The sequence below is a fragment of the Lutjanus erythropterus genome, chromosome 14 (genome assembly GCF_056507025.1).
Source record: "Lutjanus erythropterus isolate fLutEry1 chromosome 14, fLutEry1.hap2, whole genome shotgun sequence".
Classification (NCBI taxonomy): Eukaryota; Metazoa; Chordata; class Actinopteri; order Lutjaniformes; family Lutjanidae; genus Lutjanus; species Lutjanus erythropterus.
The window spans coordinates 14897091-14920871 of NC_139330.1; the positions used below are offsets into that span (position 1 = coordinate 14897091).

The 23781-nt window shown below is 40.5% G+C and overlaps 1 protein-coding gene across 2 annotated transcripts in view; it reads right to left on the minus strand.

Moving 5' to 3' along the window:
• Positions 1 to 4482: 4482 nt before the first annotated feature.
• The window catches only part of LOC146315329 (zinc finger matrin-type protein 4), a 62763-nt gene continuing 43464 nt past the window's right edge, over positions 4483 to 23781 (minus strand). Inside the window, exons 6-8 of one of the 2 annotated variants that reach the window (XM_084736307.1) lie at positions 20166 to 20262; positions 13072 to 13173; positions 4483 to 7352 (exon numbers count right to left, since the gene is read on the minus strand). In XM_084736307.1, coding sequence (XP_084592433.1) covers positions 7331 to 7352; positions 13072 to 13173; positions 20166 to 20262 — 221 coding nt within the window. In that variant the 3' untranslated portion in view covers positions 4483 to 7330. The remainder of the gene's footprint in view (positions 7353 to 13071; positions 13174 to 20165; positions 20263 to 23781) is intronic. The other variant, XM_084736309.1, reaches the window with a different exon arrangement.

Genomic DNA, 23781 nt, shown 5'->3' on the forward strand with positions numbered 1-23781 from the left:
TTCCATCGGGCAGGAATATTACTAAATGAAAGTACAACTGAATCAAAGAGAAGTTCATAAATTTCAACAGCTACTGTTGTTTCTCCCTTGAAAGCCATTCTTGTTTGTTCATTTAGTAGTTTTCGGGGGGGCGACTCAGTCTTTACAATTGCCTCAAATGAAAACATCACTCAGCTGTCTTCTCTGGAGGTCGATTTTGTTTCATGTGACCCCTTTGCCTCATATATGTCCTTTAAAATGTCAACCGAAGACGTATCTCCATCTTGACATTTTCAACAAATGCTTCTCATAATGATGCAGTTCTGCTGGGTCACGCAGAGGAAACTGTAACTTCCAATCTACTGGCTCTCTGGGTGCCATTACCGTGACTCACTGATCCTTCATGTGGCATGGAACAATTACACAATCAATTACCACCGCTAATTCAGTGTAAACTCTATGGCGAGACGGAGCCGTGCTAACGTTTCAAAGGACGGGGTTCAGGAAGCCGTGCTGTGAACTGCACCTATGGTAGAGGAGATTACCTTTGCAGAAACACATCCCAGCAGAACGTGGGGTTACAGTGATAGGGTTATGAATATGGATGAGCCAAGATAACATGCCCTACTGTGGGCTAAGTGGAGTGGTGCCTCAGTATTCTCACACCCACTGACTTATGGTACACAGAGGTTGGATGGCGCAGTGGAAATGACATAATACCAGCTTTAATGTTTTATTTAGCTCATCTCCTGTTGACTACAGTAGGCCATTAGGAGCGCACAGCATCTCCCATTCTCACTGATTTCTTCTGCCTCCTGTCGCTTTCTCTGCTTTCTCTCGCATTTGTTTTTCATGCATTTACTGCACGGCTCTTTTTTTAATAACAAGTCTGATTTCCATCCAAGGAAATTACAAGGAAGATGATAAACATTTTGCTTCATTGTGGAGGTATCTTACAGTTCAGTCTAGCTGCTCTCGTGTTGAAAGTTGGTAGGCTATTATCCTCATTTATTTCAACAAGATCTTACGGCATGTTGTGTTTTTGTGCTGGTGCTCTTAGTGTACTTTCCACCTCTGTATTTCCACATCCAGCAGGTAATGTTACTATGGAAACTTTGTAGAGAGAACTAAGCTTTGAAGCTAATTGTTTGATCAGAACAAATGGTCTGTTTTCTACTTTTTTGTATCTTTTACAATTGTCATCTGCTTTTTTTTAGCTAACACAGGTTCATAGAACAACGCACACAGTTCAGATCATACCTCTGTTTTTGCATTTCATGTGTTTTGCTTTTTTCTGTATGAATTAATGATGCGCCGTCACCATGGTGAAAGTCTATATGAAGACACTCTAGTGTTCTGACAGGAACACAAACATCTCCTGTTAAGTGTATATGAGATGTTGAAGCTTGGATGTATTATACTTTAAATCTACGCCTGATTCAGAATTTTGCCAGGCAAATCGGATTTAACTGCTCAGTACGATTTTTCTTTTCTTTTTTAAATACAGACTATCAAGCAACACTATTTAACTGCAGTTTTTTTTTTTTAACAAGGTTTGGCAGAGTGTTTGGGGTGACAAAAATTCACATAGTACACATAGTAAACAAGCCAAGTTAGCCCAACAAGCTAATGGGTGCTAACTGTGCTAACAATGGATTGGAAATCTGCAATAGCATTTTATTTCTGACACTAGATATCAACAACACCCAGAGGCTACATCCTGTTAAGTTACCAAGAGTTGTGATTCACCACTACTAAGCAGAAGGCAGACATGTATGCGTAGGCTCTGCAATGTGAATTTGATGCAACCAGACTGAGTTGTCCATGTGGCCATTACGGACGCTGATGTCCTGTGTTATGTGTGAAACCTGTGTCCTCCAAGAAAATGACTGCTCTTCTTGAAGAATTTCAGATGACTGAGGGGTCTTTGACTGATGACTGAACCTTCAACTTTCAGCAGGGATCCCTAGATGCATGAATAATGCATCACCTCGCTCAATATTATCAGCAGATTTTAGCTTCTTGCTAAAGGTCCGGCATGCAAATTGTTACTTAAAGTCTAAAAACATGTTTGAGGTAATACTCAGTGTTGCCATCACATTGTTTGTCCACCACTGACAAGTACAATGTCCTGCTCAGATCACTCTTATCTTCAATAGAATACAAATAATTAAAGGTTTCCTACAGGTAATTTGTTTTTTCACCTAACTTGCAGGGATTTAGAAGATTTCCTTTTTTCCAAGGATGGTAATGTGCTGCTCTAATTAATTTCTGCAAAGCAGATGTATGATGTGATTGATCAGTCACTGTCCCCTGCTGAGCTAGTTCAGAATGATCCCAATGCATCTGGTCTTGTTGTCAGTTTAGCTACTAGTTGATGGTTCAAAGAGTCGCCTCAGTCATTGAACACTGGCACATGTCCTGTACTGTGTGAAGTAGGACCCCTGCTTGTTTTCCTTGAAGTTTAACACTAAATTTCATAAAAGTGTAATCATTTCTTTTGATGTTAGTAGCTGTGCACCTCTGCTTTTATACACAGCGGGAAAAAAAGGATTCATTCTTAAAGGAGCAACATGTAAAACTTGCATATCCAAAAATGAGTGCTGCACCCCGAGTTTGAACCATAGATGGTGTGTTAAATCCTGGTCAGTATACTTAGAAGTGAGTTGTTTTCTCCTGCAGAATCCTGCAGGAACAGAAGTCATTGTATTGTGACAATAACAAGCTAGGACAAGTCCTACACTGCATGTTCATCAGCTGTTTATAACTGTTAGTTTTTTTGTCAATGTAAAGCTAAGTCTTATTCTCTGAAGAAAAACTCACCGCTCTAAAATACACACTCTCTGGAGTTGGAGTTCAGCAACTGCCTGCAAGACTCCATTACCATATTGACATTTTGACACTTACTCATTTGGTGAACATTCAGCATTAATTTGGACTGTTATTAATGTGAAGATGGGCAAACAATGACAGAATTTACAGGCTGGAATTGAAATTCAAAGGAGGACACTGCAGCTGTAGCGTTGTCTCTGATGACTGATTTAGCACAGTAAATATATAACAGATTTGTCCTTTAAGTAATCAAATTTGAGAAAGCCAATATAGCAACTGACATTTGAAAATATGAGATTGTCCACATTTTTTTTAACTGTTAGGCCCCCATATTATTCATCTGCCTAATTCAGAACCACAAATACCTATTTATCAGTGGATTTCTATATCTTATTTTCCATATTTCATATCTCTCATACAGGTAAAAGAGGGTAAAGAATTCCAAAAGTAAGTGAAGACTGATTCATAAGGTTAATCGTATAAATATTGTGTATGGGTGATGCTGCAAGCTCAAGGTCGTGCATGTGTGGTAACAGATGATAGCTGCCAGTACAAGCAGATTTCACACATGAACATGGTGGTGCCAACAAGCAGGAAAATAAAACACACAGGTCTGGGTTTTGCAAGAGAAAATAGATATAGTTGTCGTCTTCATTGTATTCATCATCAGGTGTGTTTTACAAATGTGCTCACAGTACACAGCGAGTCTCCCACTGCCAGCGCAGTTGACAGCTTCACATACACTGACACCCACCCGCAAGCATCATATCACAGAATTCCTACCCATAGATACATCTCTGTCATATATTATGTAACATCTGCTAAAATATGTGACTCATGGCACAGTCATCCTCTGGCACACACAGACACCGTTTCTATTGTAAATACACCAGTGCTGGAGAAAAAGGAGTCAGTGTAAATAGTCATCAAAACAGTCATGATGCACAATAAAAACACCAAATGACTTCTTGTTTTTGTGTTTTTCTTTTGGCATTACCAACAACGGAGGGGTTGGTCATTTTAGACGTCATGTTGAAATCCAACAGTTTGTAGTCCTGCATCTTTGTTTTGACTGCTTCATGAATCCACTGGCAAAACAGTCGCATATCAGATGTTTTTCTGAGGGGACGGTCTTTGTGGTGGTTGTGGTTGTCCTGTTGTGAAAATCCCTCTTTGTGAGTACTATCACTCCTCCATACGCTGGGTTTTGGTCCATCATCACTGACTCCTCGGCTCAGGATGACTTTATTTTCACTGACGGTTATCCATTCAAAAACATCACCCACCAAAAGATGGTTTGTTCTCATTTTAGCCATTTTGCCGGCATGTATGTATTTTTCAATAATATCCATAAGAAACACAATTCCCTAATCACCCTGTAGTTCAGTGCAGATAAACACTATGAATACAAAACTCCTCTTAAAACACAAACTTCACTTATTTACACAGACCACTTTTTTTTGCTTTGTTAATCTATTTCACTTCAAACCCACGTTGTATGGTTGTTAATATTACACTATGATTGCATAAAACCCTTATTCATCCATATGTCTGCAGAAGAAAAACAACTTTTAATTGGGTCATTCGTAGTTCACACTCTTAACCATGAAATGAACAAAGCACAAAATAAGTTTTAAATATGTGTTGACACACACACACACACACACACACACACACACATACACACACACAAAACCCATACTCGAACCAACCAGGACTAACAGATAATAGCTTAATGTTTAGTGCTGTGCTTCTCAGTCCTTTCCCCACATAACAGAGGAATACTGCTCAGGGCTGATCTCAGTGCCTGCACAGGAACGTGGAGCGTGTCTTCGCTTTGCTCACCCACTGACGTTTTGTCAACCACCTCTTGGCGACTCATACAGACACTTAAGGTACCCAGGAGACTGGAGGTTCGCCTCATGTAAAACTTGAATGTTATAAAACGTTTTACACACTGTTACGTGCCTTGCAAATTGCTTCATTCAGGGCTAGTTCATGCGATGTGCAAAACCTAATCTACACATTTTAACCCAGAAAGTAGACTTTTCCTAACCCTGCCTAAGAAGTTTTCAACCCTAAACCAACCCAAGTGGTGACCACTTCACAATGTTAATCATGAATTACAGCTAGGGATGCACAATAAATTTCAGAGCTGATAAATTATCTGCTGCTATACTAATATCCAATTTGATCATTGTCAGAGCATTTTGATATGAACGAATTCTCAGGCAACAACTCTACAGAAGTGAAAGTCGTCTGTGATTTCTTTTTGATGTGCTTTACTATAAATAAATGTAAATGAACATTTGAAGAGTCAGAATGGTTCTTTGTTCTTGTTGTCATAGTGATGTCAGGTTTGGTTCAGTTAGAGCAAAGGATTATTATTAAATCTTTGCTCTCTACATCTGAGCCTTTCTTACCTTCAGGTGTGCATAAACTACAGGCTATTTGAAATTCTTTATAAAATCCAAAAATGTGAAAATTATCGACATCAGGCAGGTAATTATTGTTGTCGCTATCGTCTGAAAGAAATCCATATTGTACATCCCTAGGAACTTTCATATTTTGTTGATTTTGGACACTCCTCTGGACAAAAGTGGTAGTGGAATTTCCCCCACTACATACAAAATATAACTACAAAAATAAAGTTATCTAAGGAAAAATCTCCTCCTGTTTACTTTTAACTGGATAACATACGACTCACTATAACTTCACCTGAGAAAATGCAAATATAGGCTTGTTTCATCTTATTTCAAGGACAATCTGACCCAGTGGCAGACATTAAGAATAACTATATGGAAACAGTGTTGTAGTGGATGGTCTCATTTATTCATGAAGGTCATATAAAGGCCTCGGTGTTAAATTGAGACTGTTTCATAACCAGTTAAAAACTCCTTGTAGTACCTTTAAGTAGGCTTTCTGGCAGCATCTCATACAGCCACTAAAGGGTACCTTGTGCATCAGTATGAGACGGAAGGGCGTGACAAAGCAGCGTCGGTAGTCAATGAGCTGGGATGAGAACGTGTTGGCTCATCTTATAATGCTACAAACCACTGTTGAAACTCACTTTACAGACACTCTGAGGACACTAGACATGAGGGGTTATACAGCGGTGGTCTAATTTCTAGGTATAAAAAGGTTTTCCTTTTTTGATGAATAAAGTAGATGTTGAAAAGAAGCCAGTTCAGTACTAAAAGGTGACCTCTTCCAGGTACAAGCATGTGCAGTAATGCATTACGAAGCTATCACTAGAAAGCAGCGCTATTGCCAAAACACGCAAGCAATAGGTTTTCAAAAAGGCAAGTGAATGCAACGTCTTACATTTTGCATGCATTGGATTACATCCCAGTTGTATTGTACATAGGCTGCTACATGGACTGGGAAGTTGTTTTTTTTTCCGCCCCCTCTGGTCATAGCAACAGAAAAATAAAAAAATATTATCTACATGTCGCCCATCTCAACAGAGAAGAGAAGTTTTATCACCTCCGGACTGCATCTGACATCAGTATTCAGTGCTGTGGGAATGTTTTCAGCAGTAGATGATTCACAAAGTTGCACAGACCCTCACTTCAGAGCAGGAGTTTAAAAGTCTTTGTGCTGCTTTTCTGCACTGCCTTCTGTCCTGTAACCATGCCACACTCCACGCTTTGATTACATGGAATTCATGAACAGATGGGTTTCAAAAATGACACATCCACCATTTGGGGAAAAAAAAAGTGACACCAATCCACAACATTTATAGACAACACAAGATTCAAACCAAAAATACCTTTTTAAGGTTATGGAGATTCATGCAGTCTGTAATGGCTGAGGTCATTGGGAGTTTTCTTGTCCTTGGATTTAAAAGTCTGGGCCTGAGTAGGTCTCAAGTGGTCTGAAAGTGAGCCATGTATGTGCCACCTTCAGCGTCAGGGTGTATGAAATGCATGTAGAAACAGACCACTGTGTTCAGGCTTGGATCACTGTCAGAGCACTTGGGGAACGGCTAGTTACAGAGTTATTATTACTGCTGCTCTATGACGATCATTGTAATGGTTATTACCACTCTGGGCAACGCACTGACATCAGTTCAATTTTAGGATTGTTGTTCACACAGGAGTTGTATGGCAATATGCAGCCGCGAGTCTTCTGGCGGCCGTTGGTGTCGAGAACTCATATCAAACACTTAGGTGCTGAATAAATCTCAGAGATACATTTTTAGATCAAAGATAGAAATAAACACACTCACAATGACCCACACATGCATACTGCAGATTCGTGCATGGACGCCCATGGCACCCATATACACGCACGCACGCGCACACACACACACACACACACACACACACACACACACACACACACACACACACACACACACACACACACACACACACACACACACACACACACACACACACTGAAGTTACTCTGCACTACTTTCTCTTCTGACACAAGTCCTCTTTTCTGAAGTTGTTTATTTCAATAATCTCCATCTCCATCTCCTCTTCTTTCCAGAGTGGCCTGTCTCTGTGGCTTACTGCTGGTGTTGCTTCAGGCTGAAAACAAAACACAGGAAAGAATTTGTTAGCCTCGTTTTGTCTCTGACACAGGCAGATCCGACAAGACAGGGCTCTTTAACCACAGGGAACAAACATCAAGCCAACTGGAGGAAAGATATTGTGTTTCTGCCGCACTCGGTCCCTGGGAAGTAATCTCATTTACCTGTATATAACTGTCTCATGCCATTCTTAATATAGCGTAGATAGCAAAATAAACAATGTCCTCAATGGTGATGCATCAAGACAAACGTCCAGAGATGTAACACTGTAACCCTGCACTGCTTTTATTCCTCTGCTGCACTGAAAAGAATTTCCTTCTACCGGGAATGGCAGCTCGCACTGTATGTGAGGCATTAACCAATAATCCTGTTTCACAATCTTCTCATAATTACAGCAGTCTATTACGCCTTCTATCTGGCTGTTCCCCAAATTTAAACAAAGGAGAAAGATAGGAGCATAAACCCTCATGTTTAAGGTGCAATAATTACTGTGGATTTGGTCTTTATCTTGAGCTGCTGATTGTTTTTCATGATGACAGGCGCTGCGGCTGCATTCTGTAGCTTTATCACCATAAAACAAAGCAACTCTAGAGGCAAACACACCACATTTAATTAAAACAAAGAGATAAGTTGGGTTGAAGCTCATGCGAAGCAACATCCACCTAATTGAGTAGTGAAATTTGTTTGGACACCCTCATACGTAAGATGGGGGGGGGGGGCTTAAAGGCAGTAAAGTCTTCAGTAATCACGCAGCTGATTTTTGCAAAGTATAAGTGAAATGACAAATCAAATTAAATGCAGAGTTTGTCTGCTGTTCAGTTGCTTGAGCGTCACAACATAATGTAATATAATACCTCTTCCATGTCCGCAGCTTTTTGTGTAATTGTCCCTCATGTCAGTTTGAGGAGCTTTTTAACTTTGTTTCATGGTGCAGTTTTGAAATGTTCTCGCCTCGGTGTGATCTTAGCCCCGTCTGCATTTGTGTTCACAGAGATAAACACAATCAAACGCACATAAAGTGAGAGTAAGATGTTTGTCTCCATGCGTGGCCATCGCTCTGAGCCCGCAAACAGCACAACAAATCCCACCATTTTCATCACAGTCCTTGTTAAAATGCCATTCCCCTGCCATGTCCTAATTGGAGCGTTGCCTCGCACACACACACACACACACACACACACACACACACACACACACACACACACACTTACAATGCTGAGACAGAGAGAGCGAAAGAGGGAGAGATGTACAGGCACCCGAGCTGTCAGCACCTATCCCGGTAATGGCTGTTAAAACAGTGGCCTCTACACCCTGTCTGCTCTGTCAGGACTCATCTACCACTTTGGACTCTCCGAGGAGTGGGTGGGGGGGACACTGCTCTGGTTGCATGTATTGTTCTGTAGGAGGGGACAGGTAGCAGTGAGGAGGGAGGGGAAGGGCCTCGAGAGGAGAGGGCAGAGTGAAAACAGTGTGGGGCAGAAAGAGGGGTCAAAATTGCATAGAGAGCTGGGCGTTTTGGGAGGCAGTGGAAGGTTGCATGGCAGATAGAAATACATAAGCAAGTCCTGCAGTAGTGTTAGTACATTCTACATACTTTAAATGTGTATGACATAATACAAACAGAGCTGTTTAAAAGTTTGCAATCACCTGTTGATGTTTTTCTTCTTTCAAACATGGAAATTTTAACATGCATAGATAAAATCAGTATAATTCAGACACCAAAGGTACTTACAACCACAAAATTACAAAAAAAAAAAAAAAGCTGTGAAATTGATTTTTAATGTTCAAACTAATAAACTTTATTGTTGTTTGTAAATATGCAGTCAGTCTGAATTTGATGCCTGCAGTGCATTTCAGAAAAGTTGGGAAAGCTGCAACAAAAGACTGGGAAAGTTGTGCACAAAATTCATCTGCTTGGAGCATCCCGCAGGTAAACAGGTCAGGTGGTGTTTGGCTATTAAAGAGGCATCCTTGAAATGCTCAGTTGTTCACAAGCGAGGATGGGACTGAAAGTGTGCTGTGGTCCATTGAGTCCACATTTCAGTTGGTTTTTGGAAATCATGGACGTCATGACCTCCAGGATAAAGAGGAGAAGGACCGTCCAGATTGTTAATAACGCTGACTTCAAAAGCCAACGTCTTTTGTTTCAGGGACATCCCTGCATTTTTCAGCAAGACAATTCCAAGGCACATTCTGAATTGCATTTTCAAAACTTCAACAACTTAGTGTCCTCAGTTCCCAAAGGTACCCAGGTTTTCTTAAAAGAAAAGGTGATGTGTTGAACAGTCCCCTGTCCAAATGTTTTTGGAAGGTGTTGTAGGCATCAACATCAGAATGAGTGTATATTTACAAAAAGTAATATTATTCAATTTTGAACCTGGAATTGGGGCTGTATGTCTTCATATTTACATTATTAGTATTTGTATGTAGTCAGTTTCTGACAAGGAGGTGAGGAATAGTAGGACAAAGGCAGTAGATGTGATGGAGCCATGAAATAGAAGGTGAGGCAGGGTATGGGGTAAAAAACAGGTCATGGCCTGTGAGTAAAGGAGGTCGTTAAAAGACTAATCCAATAATCTCTCCCACAGCCACACATGTGGGATGTGAGATATACGAGTGTGAGACTGTGTGAGACGGAGGGCAGAGAGAGTGCACCTCTGTGTCCGAGGGAGGTGTTTGTGAGGATGTGAAGGTCACCTTGGCTAGCTGTGTGTGTGTGTGTGTGTGTGCACCAGGTAAACGCAGTCTGGCAGTGGTAGTTGCTAAGGGAGCAGAGCTGTGAGTCATGATTCAGGCATGACCCCACCAAACCCCCCCCCACCACCCCCCCAGCCTCACCGCCTTCACCTTATTAACATCATAGACAGTGATGCTTAGGGCAACCAGTGTGTGTGTGTGTAAACACAGACTGCGTTTGTGTGATTTTTTTTTGGACGGAAGGTGTTAAAAAAGACAAGGACAAGTGCCTTTGGGGGAGATGAGCACAGCCTAAGGCATGAGCGTGTGTGTGTGTGTGTGTGTGTGTGTGTGTGTGTGTGTGTGTGTGTGTGTGTGTTCAAGTGAGACAGAGGAGGAGAGCTCAGCAGCGGCAGTCCTGAATTAACCTTTCACCTTGCCTCAAGCAGGGAGAGGATACATACACACACTAAGACCATGACACACACACATACATGCAGCGAGCCTGCCCTATTAGCAGGTCGATAACTCAACCATTTGCATTTAGTTACTTTACCCTAAGCTTGACTGTAATCTCTCACACTCGCTGCATGCCACCCTCCCTCTCTGTGCCTTCCCTTCCTGAATGTGCATTAGTTTGTTTTGTAGTTTTTGTCTATGTGTCCTGTGTGATACTGATGCTGAATAATTACCAGGGTGAGTAGGCTAAATGGATTGTCCCCGACCTCACCATCATACCCTTGGGGCCTGCGTTAACATCAGCATCAACATCAGACACACACTCGTACACGAGCACGCACATAAACGCACATTAAGGCAGGCCAGAGGTCAGACTTGTATAACGAAGAAGCACCAAGAAAGCAAAGGCCATCCAATGCTAGAGAGCGATGTGAACATGGATAATATTATACGGGTAGTTAAAGCGACACAGCGTCATTGGTCAGAGATACGACCCTGCTGACAGTTCTCATCAAGTAAACTGCACTTTACTGGTTGCTTTGTTTACTCTTATGGACTCCAAGGGGCTAATTAGTGCCCATTCTTGTTTTATTCTGTTTTGTTTGTTTATTTATTTATTTTTATTACATGTTTCCTTGGCCAAAATTTTGTAGGCTGTATAAAAGCCAGCATAGCCTTGAGGATATTCTGTACTGTGACCATAAGTATTCTGACAGCACTTGTACTGGTTCATACTGCTGTGTGTTCTTAGTACGAACAGTGTTGAGCCAGACAGAGAAGGATCCATATAATAGAGCCTCACTGATAAATCAGCATGCCAATAAGCAGATATTATTGGCATAATGTTGGCAAATATACAAAAAGCAATTGCAGTATGTAAATGTTTATAGACTCAGACATTTAAAAAAAATATCATCTCACTTCTACTGATTGCTGCTGTCATTTTTAAAGAGTTTGTTGAGCTCATGGATGTATTAAGGCAAACTGGATACAGTGTTGGAGGCAGGCCTCCATTTATTCCTATGAAAGCTGCTCAATAGCACATGAAGTCAGCTTCTGAGTATGCATCATGCAATCTTTCTTGACTTTCTAAATGTTATTGGACCAAACAAATCAAATTCAAATCCAAGTCTTTTTGGGCCACAGTGCATCATGTGACATTATCATTTTACGGTTTGGCCACTATGTTGGTTGAGCCTTGTACACGTCCTTGTAGCAACACTTAAACATCTTTTTTAAAGATATTTTTGGTCCTTTTTTATGCTTGTCTTACGATATGACAGCTGAAAGGAAGAAAGAAAAGGGTTCACAGCAAAGGACCAAAGTCTGGAATGGAAGCCAGGGCTGCTGTGGAGCACTCAGCCTCAGTATATGGGATGAATGCTTTACCATCTGAGCTACCAGGGTGCCCCAAATGGCCCAATTTCTACCTGGAAAATGTACATCATGGAGCACCTTTGGGTTCTGTTCATGTTGGTGTTGATCTGGAGTGCATATCAGCAGACTTAAGAGGACAGAGTACATGAATGTCTCATAAGAAAGTGGGTATTAAACATAATACATTTAATAATACAGACATTTCTCACTTTGTTGTCCTGGTTTGTCCCGATCTAGTTAACATTTTGGGAGCAAACACGCTACTATGTCACCAGTCACCAGGAAGAAAAAATGTTTTTTAACCAATGAAGTGACACATACAATGTGTACACATGTGCCTGCCATTAATTACCAAATGTTAGGGATTCCTATCTTGTTTTTATTACCTGTGAACTGCAAATAAGTAATATATTATTCATATATGTATTCAGGAAACGTTTAAGTAATGTAAGTACAGTTACAAGAGGGTAAATAAAAACATGTTAACATTGCCTTTAAGCCTATCCGTGCTTCACCACCATACATCACACACCAAGTTGTTGGTGTACTGTACTGTTGCTGGCTTCCATGGTAACAAAACTACAAAAGAAAAACTTTTCATGAAGTAGTTGCTGCGTCCACCAACACATCTGAATTGAACTCTTCCAAAGACAGACCAAAGATACAACTTTTAAAACTTGACTAAAGATTACCTACTGAGTGCAGGCATATAGTGAACACTGGGAACAGCCTGCCATTGTCAGAACACTGTGCAGATTTTAACCCAGCTGGAGGGCTCAGCTCCTCTCTGCTGATGGCCTTATGCTCCTTCTTTAATTCTCACTTTTTTCAGAGTCTATCTGGTTCAGTTCTGTCTGCTGCCCACTTGCGTCCCTGTCTGCTGGCCAGCTAAGTGCATTGGCTTAATTGCAACATACTGTAAACTGTGAAAATGTTCTGCCAAGTTTATATCTCTGCTGTTATCTTCCTGTACAGGTCCAATTACAGCATCCAGTCTGCGTGGAGTCTGCAGCGTTTCAAATGACCTGCAGCTGACTGTGTATGAAGCAGATGCACGGTACAGATAAGGAGAGCTGGCAGATAGATGCATCCAGCTGTTTAAAGAATAGAGAAATCTGTTGTTGTTTTATGATGACACATTCCTAATGCCAAACATCACACACGCACGCAAACACACACGCAAATACACACGTAGATACACATACACAGTTTTCATGGATGTTTCTTCGGTGAGAGCTAATCCCCCGCCGCTGTCAGCCGTGCTTTCGTCTCCTCCGGAAAGCTCCTTACACAAGCCAAAGCTCATCCTGAGTGTGAAAGAACACACACACGCACGACCCACAAAAATACATCAACACACACACGCTCAGTCAAAGTTTGGGTGGAGGATCTCACGACACTTTGGCAAAGCCTTGTCCATCCCGTAAGGAACTCTGTGATATGAATGGAACAATCTCAATAGTCTCTTTTCTGTAAGTACTCACACACGTTTCTACATTTACACAGAAGCACACACTTATACACAAATATAAAACACAATTTGTGCAGTGCAACACTCCATAATCAGACAGCTTGTTCTTAAATGAAGAAGACTTGGTAAAAAAAAACAAAAAAAACATTTGTATTCGCACCATGTGCTGCAAAAATAAACCAGTGCTAATGCACACACACACAAAGTCCTCATTCATGGATCCTTCTGTCCTCTTATGTCTAAACTTGTTTCGCCTTAGAGGTTTTCTGGTCTCATATTTGTGCTGCAGCCAGAGTGTTCATGTGTGGGTGGGTGTGTGTGTGTGTGTTTACACTCCCATGTCAGCAGAAAAGTGACACTTTGCACAGTGTACTGCACTACACAATGTGACAGGGGCATTATTTACTATCATATCATGCTCCCATAGTGCAGTAGTGTTGCAAAAGCTAAAACGTAACGCACACTGATGTATGAATTGGTCGGGTTTGTGTATGTGAGTGAGAGAGATTTTACTCAAAGCAGTTCCTAACACACATTCATATGCCCGTATCGTGTTTCACCTGAGTGACTGGGTGAAGGCAGAGGAAGTGAGGTCGATGAGGTGGAACCTTCGGTCTTGTTCTATGTTTCCCAGAGGATCGATGCAGCAGTGCAACAGAGCTGGCGAGACTTATTTCCAGTACCAGTGTTCACTCTTACCGACTTAACAGAATTCAGCGTGCATTTGCAATACGTCTGCGAGGACTCAGGGCTGTCACACTGTAAAAATTTGAGGGCTCTCTCATGGACCTTTTCACACTTTATGCTCCAGGCTGCAATCCTGCAGACACTGCTCAAAGAATTAACACACAATCTATAGAATTGTAGCATTCTAAATAGAAAATGGCAATTCCCAAATATAATTTGGTCAAATAAAATGGCTACACTGCTATTAAACTACATACAGACATACAGCTGCATGTGAAATGAGCCTCACATCATTAGTCACAGTAAAGCTTCAGCCCCAGATGTCCCAAACGTCTGTTCCATTTTCAATATACTGTGTCGTTATTTGTGATTTATATTTTACAGTGGACTGGACACTGAGATTGAGTTGTCATTTTTTTCCCAGCATGTCTAAGGCTGAGTGTTATTTAAAAAAGTTACAATACCAGAACCAATAGCAGTAGGCTACTCTTAAAGTGGTACAGATATCAATAGAGTACTTCATTCAATACCTTTTTTTACTACCATACGGATGCGCTGCCATTTCAGAGATACTGGGATGTAAACGACAGACTGGATTACATGCTGAATATTCAATTAAAGCTGATTTCAGGATGTCTAAAGTGACAGAAAAGTTCAGGAAAATGTGTGGAAACTGATAAAACTTACAGAGAAGGACTTGATAAGCAGGAAAAGGTGTGAAACTATACCTACACAAACACACAAACATTAATGACATACCATGGTAATTTCAAAATGAAAGCATATCTTAAATATGATGATATAGCTTGATATTTTCACTTTGCATCAATCATATTGGATTGTTTCACCACTGAATGGATATATTAATCCAGATCGATATATATCGTTACAGCCCCATTTCCTGTCCCTACTACTTTGATTGTTCGTCAAACCCATACACAGCTGAAGACCTTGAATGTTACAAACGTCTGGAAGCCTTCAACCAGATGTTGTGTGTGTTTTTGAGTCTAATAGTCTACTAGTACAACTTTTTGAATCAAAATGCTGATCTGCCACAGTCAATTGATGAGAAACAATTGATGCGCTGTGCACCCTATATGGATTGTAGCAGCTGTGGTAGTGAGCCAATCACATGTTGCGTTAAAATGAAGAATGCTTGCAGTAATTGGCTGCAAGCAAAGCCATAAAAAAGTAATTTTTCTCTAGATCTGGGGACAAAAAGGAATGAAGGCAAGTATTGTTTGAAAAGAGATGTTTTATTACTGCAACTGGATTGTTTCAGTCAGTACCTTAAAAGTATTGATTAGCAGTCCCCAGCCCTGAACTTGACTCCTCTGTCACAATCCTGCTCCCCTCTCTTTTTATAAATCATTTGATAATCTTTTACCCACAGAAGCATCATAAGATCATTACCATACCTAAACTTCTCAGAAAAAAGTCACTCCATCAAACTTACCACACTCTTAGACCCACTTCCCCTAAGGCTGATAAGGTGAATGAGTAACATTCTCCCTGTCTACTCAGTGACCTATCAGTACTACCTCTGTAAATCTCTCCAGTACATCTCTCTCAGTCTCTTTCACTGCCCCTCTGTCTGTCTGCGTCCTGTCAATCCACCCTGTCCATACAAAGCAGTAAAGCCCTGTAGCTGTCCGCAACATTGGGTTCCTCTCCATCTACACCAGATCTGCTCCTCATCTCTCTGTCTCCACCTTTCAGGTCAATTTAAGGAGATTTTTGCTGCAATTTCGATATTCTTTCTCCAGCTCTTTGCACCTCTCTGTCTCCAGTACATCCTGTTTCTGACTGTATTACCACGTTTCTGCAAGTTCAACTGCCTCTCCTTATCATTTTTATTTCAGTCTTTTGCCATCTCTATGTCCTTCGCCTGTGTCTCAAACACAATTTGTCTTCCTGTCTCTCTACATCTCACTTCCCATCTGTCTCTGTGACTGCACTGCATACTGTCTCTCCTGTGTCTATCAGTCTTGCTTACTCTCTCTCATAAAGATGACTCTTTCAGTGTGTCTGCCCTCTTTTCCGCTACATGACAGTAAAACTGACAGAAGGAGAGAGTTATGAGGCGCCATTTTTCCATGATTTACAGCCTCTGTGCGGATACATTATACATCTCAACAATCACACATTTTAGGAATTTAGCTGATGCTCTTATCCAGGATGAGCGAAGAGCTGCATTAGGCATTCAGTGTCTTGCTTAGTGGCATGTAGTATTTAATGGCCTCCTGCAAACATCAATTCTCAAAGCTTTAGTCTCATCCAAAAACACAATAAAACACATTTTCCTCCTACTCAACAACAACATTTTCCAAATATAATGATGCAGTTGCTTGTAGTAATTCTCAAACTTATCAAGAAGTTTTGCTGAGAACTTTCTACCTGTCTCTCTCTGCTAAGAAAGAAAAAAATCACATCAGCTCCCGTGTAGTACATCAAGTAACCTTTCAATTCTGTTTGAAATTTCTGAATGTCATTTCTGGCGCTTTGATCTCCATAAACCAAATTCCAGTTAAGTTTTGTTGCGCTGATGTGAGCTGCTATCTTCACACCTCAGCAAATCTCTCTGAATGGACAGATAGCACTCTGGGGAAGTGGAAAATAAGTTTGACTGCTGGGTTTTGAGTTTAACCTTCCCTTTAATGTCTTAGGCTGAGCTGTTTTCAGTCCAGCTGCAGTTTTACCTCTGTACCTCACCTTTTGCTTTAGCTTTATCGCTTATTTACACAAATCTCAAATCAAATGCTTTTCAGCTCCTTGATGTTGAACTCTTCAAGACTTGTGTTGTTAAAACTTTTCAAATAAAGCAGTGCATGTCAAAAAAACAAATCTAAGACCTACAAATGCTCTCCAAACTAGATTAAAATCTACCAATAAGGGAAGATATTCATTTATATTCATTTTATTTCTCATTCAACTTGTTTCAATAGTCTTTCATGTCTTTATATTCAACATACTGACCCAAATTTCAGCCCACTGGCTGAATTTTCTTCTGTTCTTTTGTGTGTTTTATTAACAATAACTCTTGAGCTACAATTACTGATTCACAGTTCTGTGCCTTCACTAAAAGGCTAAGTTGCAGTTTACATAAATGTCTGTCCAGACTCATTTAATATATCTGGTAAAAAATTTTGAGGGATCTAGATCTGGGTCAGCTTTTTTCACCCCTTTCCTGAAAGTGAATATAAACCATCCCACAATTAAAATGTTGATTCACTTTATCATCTATATTTCTTAGTTTTTACTGGCATAATAAAACACCATTAATATGTTGATTAAATAATGACATTTATTTATGTATTTTGAGTAGGGGTGTGAAAAAATATCGATACACTTGAGTATCACAGTATGTTTTGTGATACAGCATTGATTCTCAAAAACACCTGATATATCGTAATAATGCAAAGATTATATAAATAAATATAAGTTTTTAAAAAAAGCAACAAAACACCTTGCTTACAGTATCTCAATATATCACAATATATTGAATCATAACCCCTGAGCTTCGTCATACTTATCGTATCCCTGGATTTTTGCCAAAATATATATCTAATTTCAACATAACTGCTGTTTCTTATTGTTTTATAGGGGTTGAAAGGGAGGCAGCTGATATTGCCAAAGTTGCAATATACATAACAATCTTATGATCCATGTCTGTGATGGCAAGCATGTTCACTTGCACCACTGAAAATGCCTGAAGTCACAGCCTATGGGATTTCAGTCAATGTGGACCGTTGGCTTTGAAGTCATTCACTATTCCTTTTTTTTTTTTTTTTTTAATTTAGAGTAAAACATGGCCCACATCTTGTCCTTTCACTGCAACACTACATCAAGATTCATTCATTTAAAAACAGCAGCAGTAAAACATTAACGCTATGATTGTTAAATTTAGTAGGTTTTGTGGAGCCAGCCAGTGACAGTAACAAAATTGAGAGCGTGACAGGTCGGGCTCCGTTGTAGTCGACACTTGGTCCAGTTCGTCTTGTGCTTGACTTTTTGCTTTTTTTCAATTCATCCCAAATTTATTTTCTATCCTCCCCGGGATGATGGGATTTCATTAGTCTTGAGTGCCATATAAACAGCTCATTCTAAGGTAACGAATGCAGCGATTCTTATTTTCAGGTGATTATAAACTAATGAAAACATACTAATGAATATTATATTCCATTTCTGCCAAATTCTCCCCATAGACTAAACCTTACACACTGGACCTTCAGGAGTGCTGTACAGACAGGAGAAAAATATGATAATTTTAAGTAGTGACCATATATAACACAATCTGTTTCGTCTATATAGCTAACAGAGCATACATTATGGTTCCTATAATAATAACAGATAAATAACAGAAATCTGCTCTTTATTGTGACCAGTGGCTGTAAATATTGAGTTTAGCCTCGACCAAAAATTAAATCTATCCTGTTATTTACTTTGTTTTTGTCTCGTCCCCGTTCCTGCTCTGCCTTTCTCATCCTTGTTATTGCTGTTGTGTTTTTTCTCACTACACCCACCACTCTCTGTCTAAGAGTTAAGTTGTTTGCAGAAGTTTGGTGTGTGTGCAGCCCAGACAAGTTATGCTCTAGGGTGGATAAATACAGACATTTCAGCTGAAGTAACTCAACTCTCTAAAAAAAGGAAAGAGGGAAGAGAAGAAACAGCCGCAACAACAAAGTTATATCCTCAAGCAACCTTTTATCTGACAAATACTCCATTTATAACACACTTAATTTCCATTATATTGCTTTAAATACAAAGAGACACATATTCACATATATATATATACACACACACACACACGCAGGATATACACACACTACCCAACACCGCCTATAGCCATGCTTACAGCCATCTCATGGTAAATGCATGAAATGTAACTGTTCCATATCACACTCAATTCCCGCTGGTGGATATATTCCCTCACGCTAGCTATGAGTACATTTTCTCAAATCAGTAAAGAAAATGACCAAACCTCAGTGTGCGATTGTCATTCTTTATTATAAATAACCCTATTTCCATTATGCTGCCTCAGTCAGCTTCATATCTCTTTACATGGCCTATATGTGCATTATAAATGATTTTCATCCAGCGAATGTCGGCTGTGCCATTTCACTCATCAGTTATTTAAAATCTTAAAGGCCCTACACATTTAAATACAACCAGTAAGTACTGTAATGTGAAAGTGCTGTGGCCCAGTGGAACGGTCTCTCAGTCTTATCCATGTATCACTGTCCATCAAAGCATAAAGGATGGGGCTGGACAACAAAAGGACGGTGGAATTGTGCATGTGTGTTTCAAATGACCACACTTGCAGGTGAAAAGCCTGTCATCATCGCCTCACACTGCCTCCCTTATCTCTCTCAATTAGAGTGCTTATGTCTTTGCATGTCTTTATAGTCTCAGTGCAGTGAATTGAACAAGTGGGGATAAGGGCTCCTAGGGGTGGACAACAGGCTAACCTGCACGGTACCCAGTTAGGCAACATAAAAACAGCAGAACTTGTTTGATTTCAGTATTGACCGATCTTTGAGCTTTAGTTTTGAAGCAAAACTAGCTTTATACTAGCCCTCCTTAAGAAAGCAGTGCAAATACACACAAAAGATTTCCTGTTCTTGTGGGAACATTTCCTTCAGAAATAACGTTGATCTATGGGTTTTTCACTTTCTCACATTCTGAAAGTAATGTTGCACGAAAACTTTTCTCAGCAGAGAAATTAACACGCTTTGCTCCTAATGTTACCTTCCGCATCTTCCTGTCACACAGTCTTCATGCTGTACTGGAGTTGGCATTGGCAAAGAAATTAGTAGTTACTTCTTCAACTTCCAAGTTCTACGAGTACGTGTGTAGCCCTGTACCTGCATGTTAAAACATTTATTACATCAATGATGGTATTGCAAAAGCATGACACCTCAGGTGTATTTATGGTGTCCAACTCATTTGTATACTTGAAAAGTGCTTCAAGTGGTTGTGTATAAAATGAAAAACCTTGAGAGAGAAATTCACTTAGCGAGTTGCTGCATGAAGTGGGCATGTTAGATTCGTAAAGTTACACTGTCTCTGTATTTCAGGATTTTAATGACCTCCCATCAATCATTCATCAATCCATCCACAAAGCGTAGTTGTTTTACTCACTTGTTCTGGTGCTTGGAGCCCTGGAGGTGTGCGTGATACTGCTCGATTGAGTTAAGAACCACACTGCAGACACTACAGGAGTAACTACTGCGGAGCCCTGGAGAGACAAACACACACAGGTACAGTGTAAACTGTGAGGGGACTATGGTTCATAAAGCATGGTTCATAAAAATCCTTAAAAGCTGTCATCATCATGTGGATCATCAGCAGCAGGAGCAGTGACGCCAATAGTAGCAACAATAAAAAATTGAACTGACACCAAATAAATGTCTTATTTTTATTCTCTGCGGTGCAGGGTAATTTTCCTAATTAGAGTGCATCTGGAAGAAAGATTTGATTAGAGTAATCATTAGGAAAAAGCCAGTTACATTTTTAGATCCTTAGATCACTGCTTTCTTCTTCTTTCTAGTGCCTGTGCATGTGTGTGTGAATGTACTTTTGAAACTTGAACTTCAACAGGGTGAGAGGAATTAGGACACTGGGGGTAAGAAAAGAATAGTACATGTGTAGAGCTGTGTGGGGCTGTGCACGCACGCACATTTGTATTGTACTGGTGAATGTGTGCTTGAGATGGTGGGGCTCAGACACAGATGTGAACTAATTAGAGGGTTTGCAGGTGGTCGAGATGAAGACCCAAAAATAGATGGATGAGGATGGAGATACAAACGGAGTGGGGTGTAGAGAGATGGAAGGGACGGGGATGGGAGGGGTTAGTTAGACAGAACGAGTGAAAGGTGGAAATTTCCGGAGAAAAATAAGATGTGCATAAAAAGGCGACGGAGATGGTAAGGATAATGAGTTGTCACGCAGCAGCAATGCAAAATGCATGGAGGGGTTTAATGATCACAAGGAGAAAACATGACACGTGAATCCACCTCCAAAAAAATGTCCTGTTACACATGTACACGACAGCACTGGTTTTAAAATCTTATTTCTTTCACGGGGGCAGAGGAAATGCAGAGAGGGCAATCAGCAGCATGACATAATTGGCTGTGTATTCTCTGTCAGAGATGCAGCGTAGTGCTATTTTTGTTTTCTCACATTTTGCACACTGCAGAGCCATCACTGCAGAACTTTACTCAGAGCAGAGATGAACAACCTTGACGCTCCAGGGTTGTATGACAAGGGAGTCAAAAATTAATGTCTTGAAGCCCCCCCCCCCCCCACAGCTTGTCCATGCTCCTCACCTTCTTGCCTGTGTTTTTACATGTTGTGACAATGAATGTGTAATTCTGGGCATGGAGACTGAAATCTGGTGATGGTTGCTTGTGTGTGGGTGCCCTTTTCTCTGCTGTCATTACTGTCCTTGAGATTTATGAGTTGTCTGTGTATTCCATCACCTTTTGACCTTCTGTGGTGGTAATTGGTGAAGTATGTTGGGAGATGAAGTTGTAATGTAGTTAGGAGTGGTGGGAGGTCATTTAGACTGGGCTCGAGCTGCATAATGTGGCATATCTACTCCCCGTTGTCTCCGAGACGCTCTGTCTGTTTCAGGGGTGATTAAGGACAAGCAGTCATTTACAAGAAAGCCACGACTGAATTAGTTGCCTGGAGTAAGCACTGTCTTGGCTTAAATGTTGATATTTTGCATCTATTAGGAGTTAATAACAGACTCTGTGTGTGAAGGAGAGAAAAAAAGAGATAGTACATCCTCTTCTGCCAAAATGTCATTACTTCTGTTCTCTTTTAATGAAAAGGCTATTAATTGGAAAGGAGATAATTTGGAAAAGAAAGGAATGATAAGTCTCTCATTCTCCTTCCCTTTCTCTTGCCCGTAATTCTATACTGCCGCAAGAATCACACAAAGAGGTCTTGTATACACAATTAAGTGTGTTTTATGTGCATGTGTGTATGCACACAGACGCACACACACACACACAAAGGCAGCTTCCCTGCTTTTAGCCTGATTGATGTCACCTCCCAACTGCCTGACCGAGTAGCACTGATGCACAACATGCTGCAGTTTGTGTCTGTGCCAGAAAATGTGCTTTTGAACACACACATGAACACACACACACATGGCCACGTGCGCGCACACACTGTGTTTTGGTTAATAAAGTAGTTCTGGCATAAGACAACACTGTGGCCTAATCCATGTTAATTACATGCAGGGAAAGTGTGTGTGCAACGCAAGTGACAGCATGCAGCGCAGGGTTGTGAATGTGGGTTTTTTTGTGAGCATGTGCAGTATTTGTGAGGGTGTTCTAAGCCTTGTTAATTACACAAGAAGATATGCCAGGCAGAGAGAAAAGAGGGGGTGAGATGAGCTGAGGCAGTGGGTGTGGAGCTGTTTGTGGCTGTCGTTTAACGCATGGAGTCTTCTGGCGTTGCTGGCATCCCTGGTATGGAGACGCCTAAATGTGTGTCAAAAATGTAATGAGAGAGAAAATTATGCTCTTTTCTGGAGCCTTGTTGCTAAGAAATTTAACGTTCCTACAGTTTCAGAGTCTGATATATTTTAACTTAGCCTCAGCTCAAGCAACATGAATGACCCATCTGGAATGTTATTTTCATGGCTCTGCCAAGGTCTAACTGCATCTACTTTTATTTGAGTCTCAGAAGGTTGGCAGGTAGCAGTCAGCACCAAAGACAGTAGCATGTAGTGAGCGGAGCTTCTGGGTCTTAAACCGGCATTCTTTCTAATGGCAAGAAGGGGGCGACTCGATTGTAAGGAGCCTTGTGAGAAAATGATCCTACTTCTCACTTGATTTATGACCTCAGTAAATGGTTTCATGAGTTTATGATCTCAAGCACAAGTTTCAAGTCTTCTTCTAGACAGTACTATATTTATTTTGTAAATTATGGTCCCTTTTAGAGTAAAGAGGGCGATAAAGCAGGGTATGCTTTAGGGTGGGGCTACCATGGGCCAACTAGACCTTGCTGATCAAATGAATCAAGATTCTGTTACTGCATTGCCTATATCTAGTTTAAAACATTTTCAGGAACATAATTTAGTAGGGGTTGAAGATGCGGTTATAAATAGATTATAGTTGCATTTTGATGCAAAATTTTTGATTCCTTTGCATGATTTCTGTTTCTCACAGTGTGACTAACTGTTTGCTACTAATAAAATATAGTGTCTTTGTCATGATCCATAATTAGTTGATTAGTGCTGATCAAACATCGGTCCAGATTCTGCAACTATTTTGCCTATTTCTCGCTTAAAATGTTTTCGCAGACATAATTTAGTATGCGTAGCAATTTCTAGGCACCTCCCTATTCAATTCAATTCTGATTCTGAGGGTTAAGATGTGATTAAGTGTGCTGTTTAGCTGTAATACAAGAAACATAGTGGCCAGGAAGGCTGCCATTATTCTGGTCTGTACTGTGTATGCTCTAGTTGCAAAAAAGCAAGATGGTAACCCCCACAATGCCAAGCTCCAAACTCAGAACAGTAGCCCACAAACCAATGGGTGACATCGCGGTGCCTTCGTCCACTTATTCTACTGTCTATGGTCTGCACTGATGATTGTGAAGTCTAATCATGCATGAGTGATGTTGGTTAAATAGTAGGATGGTGTTAAAATGCACAGGGAGGAAATTAGCCTTAAGCATGCTGCACAACAACCGCTGAGCATCAAGTTACATATGGATAATTTCACGGTAGAGTTTCCCC